The sequence below is a fragment of the Suncus etruscus genome, chromosome 8, assembly GCF_024139225.1.
Source record: "Suncus etruscus isolate mSunEtr1 chromosome 8, mSunEtr1.pri.cur, whole genome shotgun sequence".
Lineage (NCBI taxonomy): Eukaryota > Metazoa > Chordata > Mammalia > Eulipotyphla > Soricidae > Suncus > Suncus etruscus.
The window spans coordinates 8,037,206-8,051,807 of NC_064855.1; the positions used below are offsets into that span (position 1 = coordinate 8,037,206).

At 36.4% G+C, this 14,602-nt stretch overlaps 1 protein-coding gene across 1 annotated transcript in view; it reads right to left on the reverse strand.

The window, feature by feature from the left end:
* CNTN5 (contactin 5) overlaps nt 1-14,602 on the reverse strand; it is a 636,787-nt gene that overhangs the window by 264,280 nt on the left and 357,905 nt on the right. Inside the window, exon 7 of the mRNA XM_049778604.1 lies at nt 120-323. Within this exon, the coding sequence (XP_049634561.1) occupies nt 120-323 (204 nt within the window). The remainder of the gene's footprint in view (nt 1-119; nt 324-14,602) is intronic.

Here is a 14,602-nt window from a genome sequence, read left to right on the forward strand (position 1 = left end):
TTTAATTTTACTTGCAAACTAGGTCTAATTACACTAATGGTTTTTGTTTTTCACGTGTTTTTTTTATATGTTTTTCACATGCTGACTGGTCATTCTCACCTAGAACATGTGCAACTTACCATCGTGACGCAGAGTGAGTGGTGTTGGGGGACTCAAGACTCGGGCATTTGTCACTGTATTCTTCACCAGACAGATATAACTGCCAACATCAGATGTTTGGACTTTGGAAATATAAAGGTTGCCTGTCTCCTGGGAGATGAACCTCCGGCTGTCTTCGGCCACAAAAGAAGGGAACTCATTAAAGACCCAGCTATAGATGATCTCTGAAAAGACAGACGATTCAAATGTTGAGACTTTATATTCAGGTTCAAACAACAAAGTTTTTTTTTTTCTTGCTAAGCTTTAATTTATTGCAAGGCCATATATATTTGATATAGATATACCTATATAATTCATAATTTCATATCCATAGACTATTCTTAATGATCTAAGAAAACCTGAGCTATTTCACAGGGAATAGGCAAGTTTTGTACAACCATCCATTCATTCATTGTTAAAATGACAATGTGTATATAATGATGAGTACTATGAAAGCATTGAAAAGAAGAAGATGAGAAAGACAGCTTTCAATTTAGAAGGTCAGTCTTACCAAGGGAAAAATGCTAAAGAGCTAAGATGTCAACTCTATAGACAAGAAAGCACTGGGGAGGCAGTGGGGGTTGGGCCCACACACAATCACACTGATCTGCAAAAACTCTTGAATTAAGAAAAGGCAGTTGGGCTACATTCTTTAATTCATTGTTAAACAAATATCAATTGGTATTTGAAGGTCATAACAGTCCAGCCATTGCTCAAATGAAAAAATGGGTATGAGCTCTTACTGAGCTTTGCTATAGAATATACCCAAACTTACTTTATAGTATGGGTACACCAATTTGTATGTGTCAAGGGTGGTGAGTGCTGTGAAGAAAACTAATGTGTATGTTAAACAGATCTCAAGATTGAGAGGACTGAGGAAGTCCAATTCCTATTAAGACATGGTGAGGACAAAGCAGGACAACAGAAGGGGAATAGAAGGAACAATGAGTGTGTGAATGAGGGAACACTTTGGAGTTAGCCAGGAAAGAGCCAAAGATAAGCAAAGAATAGAAAAGAGATAATGGGGAGAAGAGATTGTTTCTGGGAAAACAGTACAGACTAGTCTCTCTCACTCTCTCTACTCCTTTTCCCTCTCCCTGCTCCCTCTCTTTCTCTATCTCCTCTCCCTCTCACCCCTCCTGTCTCTTTCCCATCTTCACGACCACCCCTACCATTTTCTCTTTGTCCACTGATGTACATCCTCCTCATGGTTTGTTAAAAATACCCACTTCACTCGGGCCCTGACCAGTTTCTTTTTAATGGGTTTTCTGATATCTGGCTAGCCTTTTAAATACTCAAGTAGAAAACCTGGAGATTATCTACCTTGGAGAGCCACTTTTAAACTTTATAAAGGGATATAATAACTTTGAGCTTATTTTTTTAATTGATTGAATTTGAAACCAATATAGTATGTTCAGAAATTTTAAGTGACTAATTTTCATGATTATTCTTTTAAGAAAGGGAATAACATAGAACACTCCAAATAAAATTCAAGAACATTTTCACAGACATCAGCATTTTGTAGATTTGTCCTACTCAGTCAATGGCTAAGCATTAAAAATTAAATTGTATTTTCTTTTCTGTTCAGGCATAGCCTTTCCCTGGGTTTCTGCAATGGCTTCAATTCACTGGCTCCACCAGAATAAGTATAGATGAGTCCTGAGTTGATTATTACTGATGACTTAAATAGAGCAAGTATAAACATGTGGGCATGGGTGCTCATCACCAGTGGCTCACACTTGGCAATGGCTTAATTAACACCAAATGCAACCATCAACATTAAACTATCTGAGTTTTTCTCATTAAAAAAGCAAAAACAAAAACAGTATCACTGACTTCATATACCCTAATAGTAATACTTAGGAATTTAAAGCCATATTATGTAAAAGTTGAAAATGGCATTTCTGTATTGCTCAACAACTTAGATTTCACCTTCTGTGTATCATGCTTGAACATAAGAAAACAAAGAGTAAAAAGAATCTAAATAACCTTGAAAGAATTGTGAACGTTTAAATACTATTTGACTGTGTTCTTTGAGAAATCTCAGTAATGAGTTAAATGTTGATTCTGTGCAAGATTTAACCAACACTGATTATTTCTAAGTCACACATGTTTTAGTTGTAACAGATGTTAAGAAATTTGAATGTTACACAGCGCACTAGTTTTTATAGTGCACATACACAATGTCAAATGTTCAAATATTTTAACAAATGATTTACAAAGCCAACTCTCTTTAATAGTGACATTTACCCACTTGGATTCTATAGTCTACTTGATATTTTATTAAGAACTTATTAAGAATATCAATGTGATTTTATAAAAAGAAAATTCTTAGAGCATAATTGAAGTATTTCATTTCGTTCTCAGACTTCTTAACTAGACTTGAAATTCAAGAGCTCCTCACATTTAAAAGATGATGACTCTAATAGTTGTAACAATTTCATTTGGCTTTCACACATCATAGACATTTTAATATGCATGCAATTGATTTAAGTTATTTTTCTCAGGTGTTATGTCAAACTTTGGTTTGTATTACACAAACTTATAGGAAAAAGAAAATAAACAAAGCATCATTCATTAAAGTGTCATTTCTGCTATACTAGTGTTTGCTGAGTCAAATATATGTAAGATATTTTTAGAATAGAAAAAGCATTAACACAAAACTGGATTTTTCTCAAATTTCATAGATAAATGAGTATTTGGGAACTGAGAAATGCTTATTTTGTTTTTTAAAATGTTTTTGGTTTTACATAGCCAAGCATTTCATAATTGCAAGAAGGATAAAAAGTAAAATAATACACAATAGAAAAGCTGACCACCTGAATTTGATTTCGTCTGTGCCAAAAATGAAGATATTGATTAGAACAAAAGATTGCTTAAGCTCACTATTTAAATTTACTTATAAGTTTTCCAGTCTTTTTAAATTTTTTTTATTATTTTTTTCACAGAATTGTTTATGGTATATAGTGACAATGAATGAGGGGATTGCCACCACCAGTGTTGTCCTTCCTCCACCCCCATTCCCAGCATGCATCTCATATCTCCTTCCTTTTCCCCCAGAATACTAGTGTAACTGGTCTCCACTTTACAGCTTGTTGTAGATGATCTATTCTGTTGTCGTTTCAGATAAAAAGGATAATAAAAAAAGGAAGAAAAAATTTGGTAGCAACTACCAAAAAAAAAAAAAAAAAGAAAGAGAAAAAGAAAAAAAAATTCACCCGGCTAATAAGAAAAGAAAAAAAAAATCACCAAATAATAACCGCAGGAGTGAAAGGGAAGAGAAAAGTGGGGAAAAAAAGAGAAGGAAACTAAAGTCAAAAACTAACAAATCAAAACAAAACAAGAAGTTTTCCATTCTTAATTGGCATATTTATAACTAACATTTAATTATGTCTTTATATCATACAAAATAAGAATACAAATTTCAAGGAGTAATATAACAACATGCTTAGTTCTGGTGGAATCAGTAACCTTGAGTTCAGGAGGCCCTTTATTTCATACCAATGAGTCCTTATTCAAGGAAATTTTATAAAAACCAATTTAATGACAGAACTTTGAATCTTGGAAAAGATGTAAGCAGTTGAGGAAACTCACAAGTACAGCCTTCTTTAAGCTGAAAAAGTTGGAGCACCTTAGGGAGGAGTTGGACCAAGTCCTTGCCCTGCGGAAGCCCTGACAGCCACATCCACATTCCACAGCCACTGCCATATCAAAGGTCTGACCCCGCTGATTCACAACTAATCTCTAAAGAAATGCTAAGCCAACAACAACAACAAGAAAAAAACCTTGGTAAGAGATCCTAGAACCCCTGAAGTGTGCAAATGCATATGTGGTTGTGTGATACCTCCAATATCCACAATGCTGACAGCACGGTAAATGAGACAGGAAAGTAGCACAGAAACTATCTAAGCCAATAAGCATAAATAATACCACAGAAGGCCCAACAAGCAAAAAATAGCTCATAACTTCTCAGACAATGACTTCAATAACCCCAGTGTGAGATATAACAATTTTCACAAATGTTCTTTTACTGAACTATTTTTTGATAATTCCACATTCCATTGCATTGTAACAAGTAATATAAAATAAGTCATTTTGTGTCTGCCATGGGAGCAGGTTTGATGGGGGTGAGGGGTGCTAACTAGATATAATGGAGGAGGAAGGTCACACTGGTGGTGGAATTGAATGTCCAAAACAACTTTGTATGAACAACTTTGTAAGTCACAGCGTTAACATTTACAAAAAACAAACCTTTAATGTTATTAGTCATTTCTGAAGTAAGTTCAGACTACTTGGCCAACTGTGTTTCATTCATTCATTTCCACTTTCAGGGAGACTCTTCATTTATCTCAACATGAATATTGTCCTCAAACACCTAGAATTAGGGTCTATTTCCATGACATCTTCCTTGCTGTCAAGATTAGCTTGACACTGACATTATTCCTAGATATTAGTTAGAATGCTAGTCCAGGAATTTAGTTTTTGTTTCTGATATACAGTGATTTTCTTTTCTTTTGGGGACACTAGCTATAAGTTGAAAATTTCTTCACTAGACTCATCATTTTTAGATATAAGTAAAAGGAACATTGATACAAGTGCTGTAACTGATTTAGTGTCATCAGACTATCTTTTCTTTGCTCCCTTAATAAATAAAACTATGTACATGACATATTCCAAAATCTACAAGTAGAAAGAGAAATATTCATATAGCCAGTTATGCTCATTTTACATAACTGTAGTGACATACATTAATTTAAAAAATGTATGAAGAAAGCATATATTGGACTTGGAAGTACTTAAAACAATTTCCCTGACTAATCATATGTGATAATTTCAATTTTTTTAAAAAATATAGTTGAGAGTTAAAAAATAGTCATTATCTTCTAAACAAAGCATATATACATTACAAACTTTGGGTCAAAGGATTTGGGGAGAAGACAACAGATAAAATTCACTGACCCATTAATAATGCAACTCTCTGAGGAAGTTTATTTTTTTTATCCTTGTCAGCTATAGAAAAGAAAAATCTAAAAATAAGCTTTTCTTTTTCAATAACTTACACAGTTTTATGGAATATATTAATTTTTCAACTAATGGGCTGTTATAAAAATCGTATAATTTTCTGTTTATTTCCATAACACAAGATCGAATGTTATAGCTATGAAATAAAATGATATTTATAAAATTGATTTTCAGTTTATTATTTTTTGGAGGGTCAAATCTTATGGTGCTCAGGGTTTACTCCTTTTCTAGCTCTGTAATGACAAGTAGTCTTGGCAGTGCTCAGGGGATCAGATGGAATGCTAGGGATTGAGCCTTGATCAGTCAGCCATGAACAAAGAAACATCTGACCTGCAGTATGTCTCTATGGCTCTTAGTTAACTTTTAATACAGTTTTAAGTTTTATTCTTATAGTAGTTACATGTTTGCATTAATTTTTACTGGTTGCTAAGCAGCACATATGCCCTAAGTATGTTACTGTATGTTTCTCAATAGTCTTATCCTGTGTTCATAATTTCATCCTATGCTATCACTTTTCCCCCATTTTTGGTGTGTATACGTTACTGAGAAGATACTTGAATGAGGGAATTTAGTAAGTTACAGAAATAATTTTTAAAAATTCATGGGGTCAACAATATGTAAGACACTATGATCAAAATAAAAATTATATTAAAAAAAAATTCATGGGCCCAGAGAGATAGCACAGCAGCGTTTGCCTTGCAAGCAGCCGATCCAGGACCAAAGGTGGTTGGTTCGAATCCCAGTATCCCATATGGTCCCCTGTGCCTGCCAGGAGCTATTTCTGAGCAGACAGCCAGGAATAACCCCTGAGCACCGCTGGGTGTGGCCGAAAAAATAAACAAAAAAAAATTCACTACAATTTTTGTTTTAATAAAGTTTGTAGCTGATGCCATATCTTTAGGTTGTGGAATTAATAACACTGGAAAGACTGTCCTATTAATTAGTCAGGATAAAACCTGAAATTAGTAAAAAACATCTTTCTCGTATTGCTGATTTATACCTTCATTGTGAAGAAAATGCTACTATTATGCATTTACTAAATTTGCTTTCTCACCATCCTTTTCTTAAAAACCCTCAGGATGCCTACCTGGCTCAATAAATATTTGATGAATAAATTAATAGAGAATAAAATGTGCTAATTTATGAATTTTTTACAAGTGTCAATAAATTTTCAGAGCACAAGTGGGCTTTTTCTCCATTTTAAGCTTTATTGCAAATATTTTAAGATTCTATTAGACTTATTTTACCCTTGAGATATAAGCCATATATTATGTCTGAAGTCAGGCTAAATCCAGTCAGATGAGAAATAAAGTAGATATTTCTCAGACTCTGGAAGATACCACCAATAAACAAAGACAGGGTCACAAGGTTACTCAGAAGTTTTGGGAATTTATTCTCAGGGGAAAATTGATCAGCATTGGGACAGCAAACTTTGAGAGGGTCTAGCCTCCCCAAGGGCAAGGAATCCTTTCACCTTTGCTTGAATCCATGCTGACACTTGGGTGTGAAAGCTGATTTGGCAGTTCAAGTTCTTTTTTTTTTTTTTTTTTTTTTTTGGTTTTTGGGCCACACCCGGTAACGCTCAGGGGTTACTCCTGGCTATGCGCTCAGAAGTCGCTCCTGGCTTGGGGGACCATATGGGACGCCAGGGGATCGAACCGCTGTCCATCCTAGGCTAGAGCAGGCAAGGCAGGCACCTTACCTCTAGCGCCACCTCCCGGCCCGGCAGTTCAAGTTCTATAAAGATCGTCCTGTCCACTAGATGTAGGCCTGGGACTGAAATTAAGAGAACTTGAAGTATGGACCGGAAATTGATCATTTCTTTAAATTTAAGTTATCATAGAGATGCGAAGTAGGCTGGGAAACGTGAGTGCATGAACGCTGCCCTGGGTCACACACGTGGGTCACTTAGGTTCTCTCTCTGCCTCTCTGAATCCCTCATTCCTGACATTCAAAGGCAGTATTATGAGTAAATAAGACCATTCTTCAGAATTCTCAAGTCCAGGACCAGCAAGCAGTATGCTCTACATCTATGAAGGACAAGCTATTTGACTTTACTAAAGAGACGTTTCTCCTGTGCTAATGTGTAAAATGAAAGTAATGGAGGGAATTGACATAAATATTATGTGTGAAGCCAAAAAAGGGGGGGGGCTAGGTGTAATGATTAGCCATTTCTAAGTGTATTTCACATCAAAGGTCTGTGGCTCATACAGGAGGATAGTGGATATTTTGCAAATCAAATTTGTTTGACTCACGCTAAGTATGTATTTATCAGATATTATATGCTAGATTCTCATCTTCTGGGCTGAAATTCCAGTTCCTAAAAATGAGTTAACAATGGTATGAATTGAGGATTATACTCTTGTTTAGGTGTATAATAACTTCTTCAATAAAGATCAACAACTGGCTTAAGCTTAATTATATTACCCAAATAATGCAGATTTTAAACAATGCAGATTTCACATTGAACTTGATAAAAATGGATTTAATGTACATTAGTCAACAGTTTCACCTATAAAACACAAAGAGGACAATATCCCCAGAGTAACCATAGAATAAAGCTTGGACATTAATATTTGTTCTTTCTGAGCATCAAAGTCTTTTGAAATAGATTGTAAAGGAGAATTTTTAAAAGTGAAATTTCCTTAATCAAGGGCACCTTTTCCTATTATAAAAACTTTAGCTATTTGATTAAACAAAACAAAATACTAATTCTACCTTTTAAAATATGTTTATATCATTGCATTATCATTAAAGAAACAGCCAATTCTTCAATATGTCACCAAGACAAAATAATATTTTTGTGTCACACCCAATGGCGCTCAGGGGTTACTCCTGGCTTTGTACTCAGAAGTCACTCATGGCAGGCTCGGGGACCATATGGGATACTGGAATTTGAACCAGAGTCAGTCCTGTATTGGCCACATGCAGGGCAAAACACCTTATCATTATGGTATCACTCTGGCCCCAAGACAAAATAATTTTTATAGGTATACAATTCAAAATACATTTAGAAAAAAATTGATAAAGAAAGTAATATTTGAAAATGAAAGAGTAACTGAGCAGCATTCCCTCATAGCCCACAACTCCTATGATTCTGAGGACATGAATTCCCTATTCTCAAATTCAAGAGGTTTTACTACCTGAAGTCAGCAGCTATTTTTACTTTCTCTGAGGAATGCTTCAGACTACAGAAGATTTTCGTAATCCCAAGTGCCTTGTGTCTAGCTATAAAGGTCATGCTAATTCTTTTCAAAATGCAAGCAAAACTTCTTACTGTGCTTAGGGATTTTAAGTTAATTTTTATTGCATTGTAAACTCCACCTAGATCAGGGACTGGCCTTTATTCCCTAGTGAGTTAGAGTAAGTGACACAAGCTTTGAACTTTACATAAAAAGTACCCACTGTGGGCTTCCCATAATTCATGGCTAATGCCCCGAATCCCAGCCCTTAACCAACAATTCAATATTTGTGCCCTTGTGAAGAAAGCATCTTACAGAAAGGATCTGCAGGGGACTTACTGGAAGTATGTGGAGATCGTCCAATAGATAGGACCAAGGTGCTCTGTTTATTAACTCAGAATATTCAATGGCTTCACAACATGTATTGACTTAAGTCAGGTTCTTGGAAACAGTCTGAAAAGGGGATTTTTGAAAGTCATTTCTGGATAGATGGTTCCCAGAAGTATATAGAAAGGGAAGCAGGAGAAGGTCATGTAAGAATGTAATTCCTGACAGAGATTAGACTATGGCCAAGCCCAACTGGGGCTCTAGAACAAATTTCACTGCAAAATTGGACAAGTGAGTAATAGAAGGGAAAGAGATTCAGCCTTTTGTACTCTTCTCTATAGTGTTTTTTTTTTTTTAATGCAGATTTGAAAAGGTGAAGTGTGGAAAAGGCAGGCAGCAAGTGTCCTGGGTAAAGGAAATTAAATTCTCTGGAGGAGGAACAGCTGCCAGGCAGGTGCAGAGAGCAGGTGAAGAAGAAATATTGAGGATCCAGTAAACTTGTACATGTTCCTGACAGTATACTCATTACACTCCTCTAGGTAGACTTTCCAGGGATAGTGAGCCCCTAAATATATAATAATGAGGAGGAAACAAAGATAAATAACTTCGCCAAGGATTGTAAATGAGCAAAGATATTTATCCCAAAATAAAAAAAGGCTCATTGATGGAGGCTTTAAATATTTATTAGTCTGAATTATGTACACCATGGGGTCTAATTTTGCCAATCACAAGGACAATGTCTAACATAACACCTAAGCAGACAAAACAGGCCATCTCCTATTCCTATTAATACTTAATGGCCACTATTAGTCACAAATAAAAAATCATCACAAACATATTAATTGTGTGATGATCAGATTGACACAATTTTCCCTGTGGCTGTCACTCCACTTTCTGTACCATTTTCTGTGAAGCTACCAGCAACCGCGGCCTTTGTTCTACTCCATTTCAACTTAAGACATCACACTAATGTTTCTTTTAGCTTAAGATGTATCTACAAATCTTCCCCCGAGACAGATATAGGGCTCACTATTTGACTTCCCTCTGATCTGTACTTGTGACTTCTTGGAGATCCTAAAATTCCCTTGCAACTCTCTCTAGAATTTTTACATAAGAGAAACAATAAGACTAAATGTAAACTATACATTAATATGTATGCACCACAATGTGAGTTTCCTTATGAAAGGGACTTCATTTAATTTACCACAACATAGTCATGAGGATAATGACTGGCATACCACAGAATGTATTAGAAAAATAATGAGTTCAGGGGCTGAAGTGATAGCATAGCAGTTAGGCATTTGCCTTGCACGTGGCCGACTTGGGTTTGATCCACGGCATCTTGGATGGTCTGCTGAGACTGCCAGGAGTGATTTCTGAGCACAGAGCACAGAGCCACTGAGCACTGCTGGGTGTAGCCCAAAACCAAAAATAAAAAGAAGAAATGAATTCAGTTACAAAAATGGCTTCTATATGTGACAACAATAGTGTGTGTGTGTGTGTGTGTGTGTGTGTGTGTGTGTGTGTGTGTGTGTGTATACTCTCAATACTGGATGGGGCCAGAGGACACTCTCAGAGATATTCGGTAAACCAGGCCAGACTGTTAAAAGCTCAGGTCTAGGGAGGTAGTTCTATGCAAGCCTCTCTGGCAGTGCCTACGTATCACACAATACTAAGGTTTTAATTTGGGTCCTGGTGAGAGCAAGGTATGCCCTACAGGGATCAAGCTCCCTGATACCTAAAACATAAATCTTTAGAATGCTATGATACTGAATAGAGTTTTACCTATTTTACAAAGTAAAATAGTTATTTTACAAGTAAAATAACTTATTTGGAAGCATATGCATGCTTAAATAAATATGTACAGCATATTTAGATAGCTGTGATCAGGGCAAATTTGGACAAATACTAATAGTCTAGTCAGTTTATTGGGTTTAACAGTGTGAATGGGTTGACATAATGTAATAAAGAAAACAGTTACTAGGAGCAAAAGCATAATTATTGGTTGTTCTGGCAAATACTCAAAGTGGAAAAGGAAGTGAACTGGGAGAACCATAAAGCACAAATTTGAGATGCAATTTCCTTCCTGAAATTGTTAATTTCATTCAAGAATTCTGAGTTGGAGTTTATGGTGATGGTTTGCTAATTAAAAAACCAACATTACCCTACTATTTTTATTGGCACTTTCACTTTCAGACCACTTATATGGGATTTTTCTCCCTTTTTGTAGTTTTTGCATTTGCATTTTTAACTCCATCTTTCATTACAAAGAAATGCTATTCAAATGAATTGTTTAGTCCCCAGATAGGGGATCTAAAGCTTGGAGTTTCCAGTGGCGGATCTTTGCTGGAGAATGGCAGCAACACAGCATTGGTTTTATGAACGCTAATGAAGTCGTCAGATATGACGGCCACAATTTTAAAACACAGCAGGAGAGCAGAGCTTTACATGTGGACAAGCATTCTCCACATCAGAATTTCCATCAATGACTGTATCCTGGGAGAGAAGCAGAACTGTTTGTGGAAGGTGACCAAGGAAGTTCTAATATCGTCACCATTGCTGTTATAATACTGTGCCTAAATGAACATGTTATGCTGAGATTGTGCAGCATTAACTTTATGAGAACACTGGGGTGCTGGTCTATATGGGGCCATTCTAATTTTAATAACTTCAAAATACCATCCTCTTCTCTGCTCATATCCTATAGTATTTTTTTTCTTCCAGTTTACTTTTTGCCAAATGTACTTCATTATTCAGCATCTTCATTTCTGAGACAGAGTGCTCTCTGTAAAACTACCTTTTGAAAGAAAACAGTTTCACTTAAAAAGTACAAGAAAGAGGAGAGAGGAATGAAGAGAGGAGGCAAATCTATATTCAGGATGCAAATAATTCCAGCATGTAACACACCCATATTCTGAGTACCTTAAAAGAGCAGAAACTTTATAAAATTTGAGATTATATAAATCGGTAACTTAATGCAGTAAGCTGCCTATTACCTATATTGAGGTGTTTCAGTTTCAACATTGTGATGTTTGAAGTCAGATAATTGTTTGAGACAGTCAGGGCATCATAGAAAGTTTCTCTGGCCTTTGCCCACTAATATTTTGTCTACCTTCCCCTTCCCCAAATCCTAATTTTAGGATAAAAATGTCTCTAGATATTGTCCAGTGTTCCTGGGATGGTGTCATCTTTCATTGATGACAAAATTCTTCACCTGAGGCCTGGGGCACAATTGAGGTTATTTTACTGATTGTGGGAGACATAAAAATCCCATTTTAAAATACAATTATGGGAGTTGGTGCAATTATTCATGGGTTCAAGCACTTGTCTTTGCATATCTGAGTCTGCTTCAATCTCAAGTATCCCATGTGGTCTCTGAGCCCAGCAAGGAGTGAGCCCTGAGCACCAGTGGTGTAGCCCAAACTCTCCTCCCCTAATAAAATTAACTTATAATTAATCATTAAAATTTTATTTGTATTTCTGTCTTACATATCATTTAGCTGGCTTCCGATGCCTTGATCCTGGAGGCCAGCTCTTCCCAGGTATGGGGTTAGGGGACACCCCATGCCGGATGGTATTCTCCCTAGCTTGGGGGGTGCTGGGAGGCTTGGCAGGCCTCCAGCCATTCCCCTATATCCCCCTGGACTCTAGGCTTGGCCTGAGTGCCACCTCAGGTGGCCTACTGTGGGTTCCAGGTGGACTCCATTAGGGGTCTCCAGGCTTCCCCCCAACCTCTACACTAGGGAGGAGGAGCAAAGGGAGGGGCTGGGCAGATAGCTGGCTTCTGGTGCCTTGATCCTGGAGGCCAGCTCTTCCCAGGTATTGGGGTTAGGGGACACCCCATGCTGGGTGGCATTCTCCCTAGCTTGGGGGGTGCTAAGAGGCTTGGCAGGCCTCCAGTCATTCCCCTATTTCCCCCCTCCTACTCCAGGCCTTCCCTGGTTGCCGGCCCAGGTGGACTCTATCGTGGTCTTCAGGCTTTCCCCCTTTCTCTCCCGACACTAAGGTGAGGACACATGGGGTGGATGGTGGTGCCGATGCAGCACTGGTGTATGTCGGGACATTATGTCGTGACATTCACTGGTATTTTTTTTCCTTTCATTGGTCTCCATTTAAAAAAAAAACAAAAACGTAACATATATATTTAAAATAATGAGAGGACTGACTCTCAGTTTAGGAAGACACCAGTTCAGGTGGGGGTACCATATATTTTCAAAATAAAAATGAGAGGATGGACTCTCAGGCTGGGAAGAGGCCAGTACTCTTTTCCTACTTGTTTACTCTCAGCGGCTTCTTGGCCTCTTCCTTCTTTCATTGTGTAACTGTGCTTGCTACCATACTAGGTTTCTGACTAGTTCCCATGAACGGTTACAGTTGAGTCCACTGTCTTAAGTTAGATTGTTTATTTTCCCCACTTTTTATTTTTTCTCCTCTTTGTGAACTGTACAATAAGGTATTTTAGTAAAAGAGTCCCTCTCTATCTTTCCTTCCCTTTGCTATTTGTTAAATAAGGAAGTTTGTAGAAGTGTCCCTCCATTTAACGTTTATATAAGAACCAAGTTAATTGGATTGTTGGACTTGTTCTAGCATCCCCATAGGCACCAATCTCACTGTGAACTGTTCAATAAGGAATTTTGGTGATAGAGTCCCTCAGTTTAATTCTTATGTTTGAACCAGGTGACGGGGATTGTTGAACTTGTTCTTGCGGCCCCCTTATGCGCTGATAACGCCAGGTGAGAAAACATAAATAAAAATAAAAATAAATTTCTCAGACAGAAAGGGATCATGAGTGAATAAAGTTGAATAAGCCCTGATTGAGATTAATCTAGAAGTGACATATTTATTCAGTTAATCAAGTATTTGGATTATTTAATTATATCTATTATATTACTTTATTTAAAAATAATTATATAAATACATAGATACAATATTTGAAAATTAACTGATTTCAATCTTCATTATATTTATAATGGCAGAATCTTATATAATCCCTATGACTTTACTTCTATAAATCATATGTGTAGAATAAAGAAATATTCAGTCTAGCTTGCTTAGCTGAATTGGAATTAGGACCAAATAAATCATAACCACAGCATAGAATTATAAGCACCATTACTTATGTTTAATGCACAGACATCTCTTAATATATTTCAGGATTTTTTCCTTACTAATTGTAAAATTATCTGAAAGTGTGACAAAAACTGGGCTGAAAACCTACTGATATAGTCCCACAGCTTGGGTACAATCTGACAGTCGATCTTCACTTCCTTACATAAACATATAAAAAGGATATTACAAAGTTCAAGGTGATTAGTAGACATAAAAATATCAGGAAGTAAATGTCAATCCCAGCTAGTGTCACTCATTTAAATATGGATATAATGAACCCAAACCAAGGAACTGATCAAAACCGACTCTTGAATTCCATGAGAACTATGGTGGTTGCCAAAGGGAAAAGCTAAAAAGTAGGAAGTCTGAATAAGGGAGTTATTCTGGTATTTGGACATATGTTCCAATGTATTGGTAGTAGATACAGTGACACCTTTTCACATATAGGGAGTTGAAGGTGTATGCCTAAAATAATGGTGTTGATAACATTACAATGATAAATCAAGAATATTTGATAAGAAAAATATTTAGTAATGCTCAGGGCATCTTAATTTTTGGTTCTGCCCAATTTGCTTAATTTGCAAACATACACACTTACAAGCAATGTGGCCACATGTGAAACAATGCATTTACTTTAAACTGCACTCAATGATGAAGCTACTTTAATCACATTTATAAAATAAAAGGACATATATTTCTAGAACCATTAAAATAAAGGTCATATAAATTAGTTTAAGATTATAAAAGCAAATTGAAAATTCATAACAGACAGACATAATATAGTAAAATGAAACAATTTTTATGTGTTTAATGTACTTGGTGGG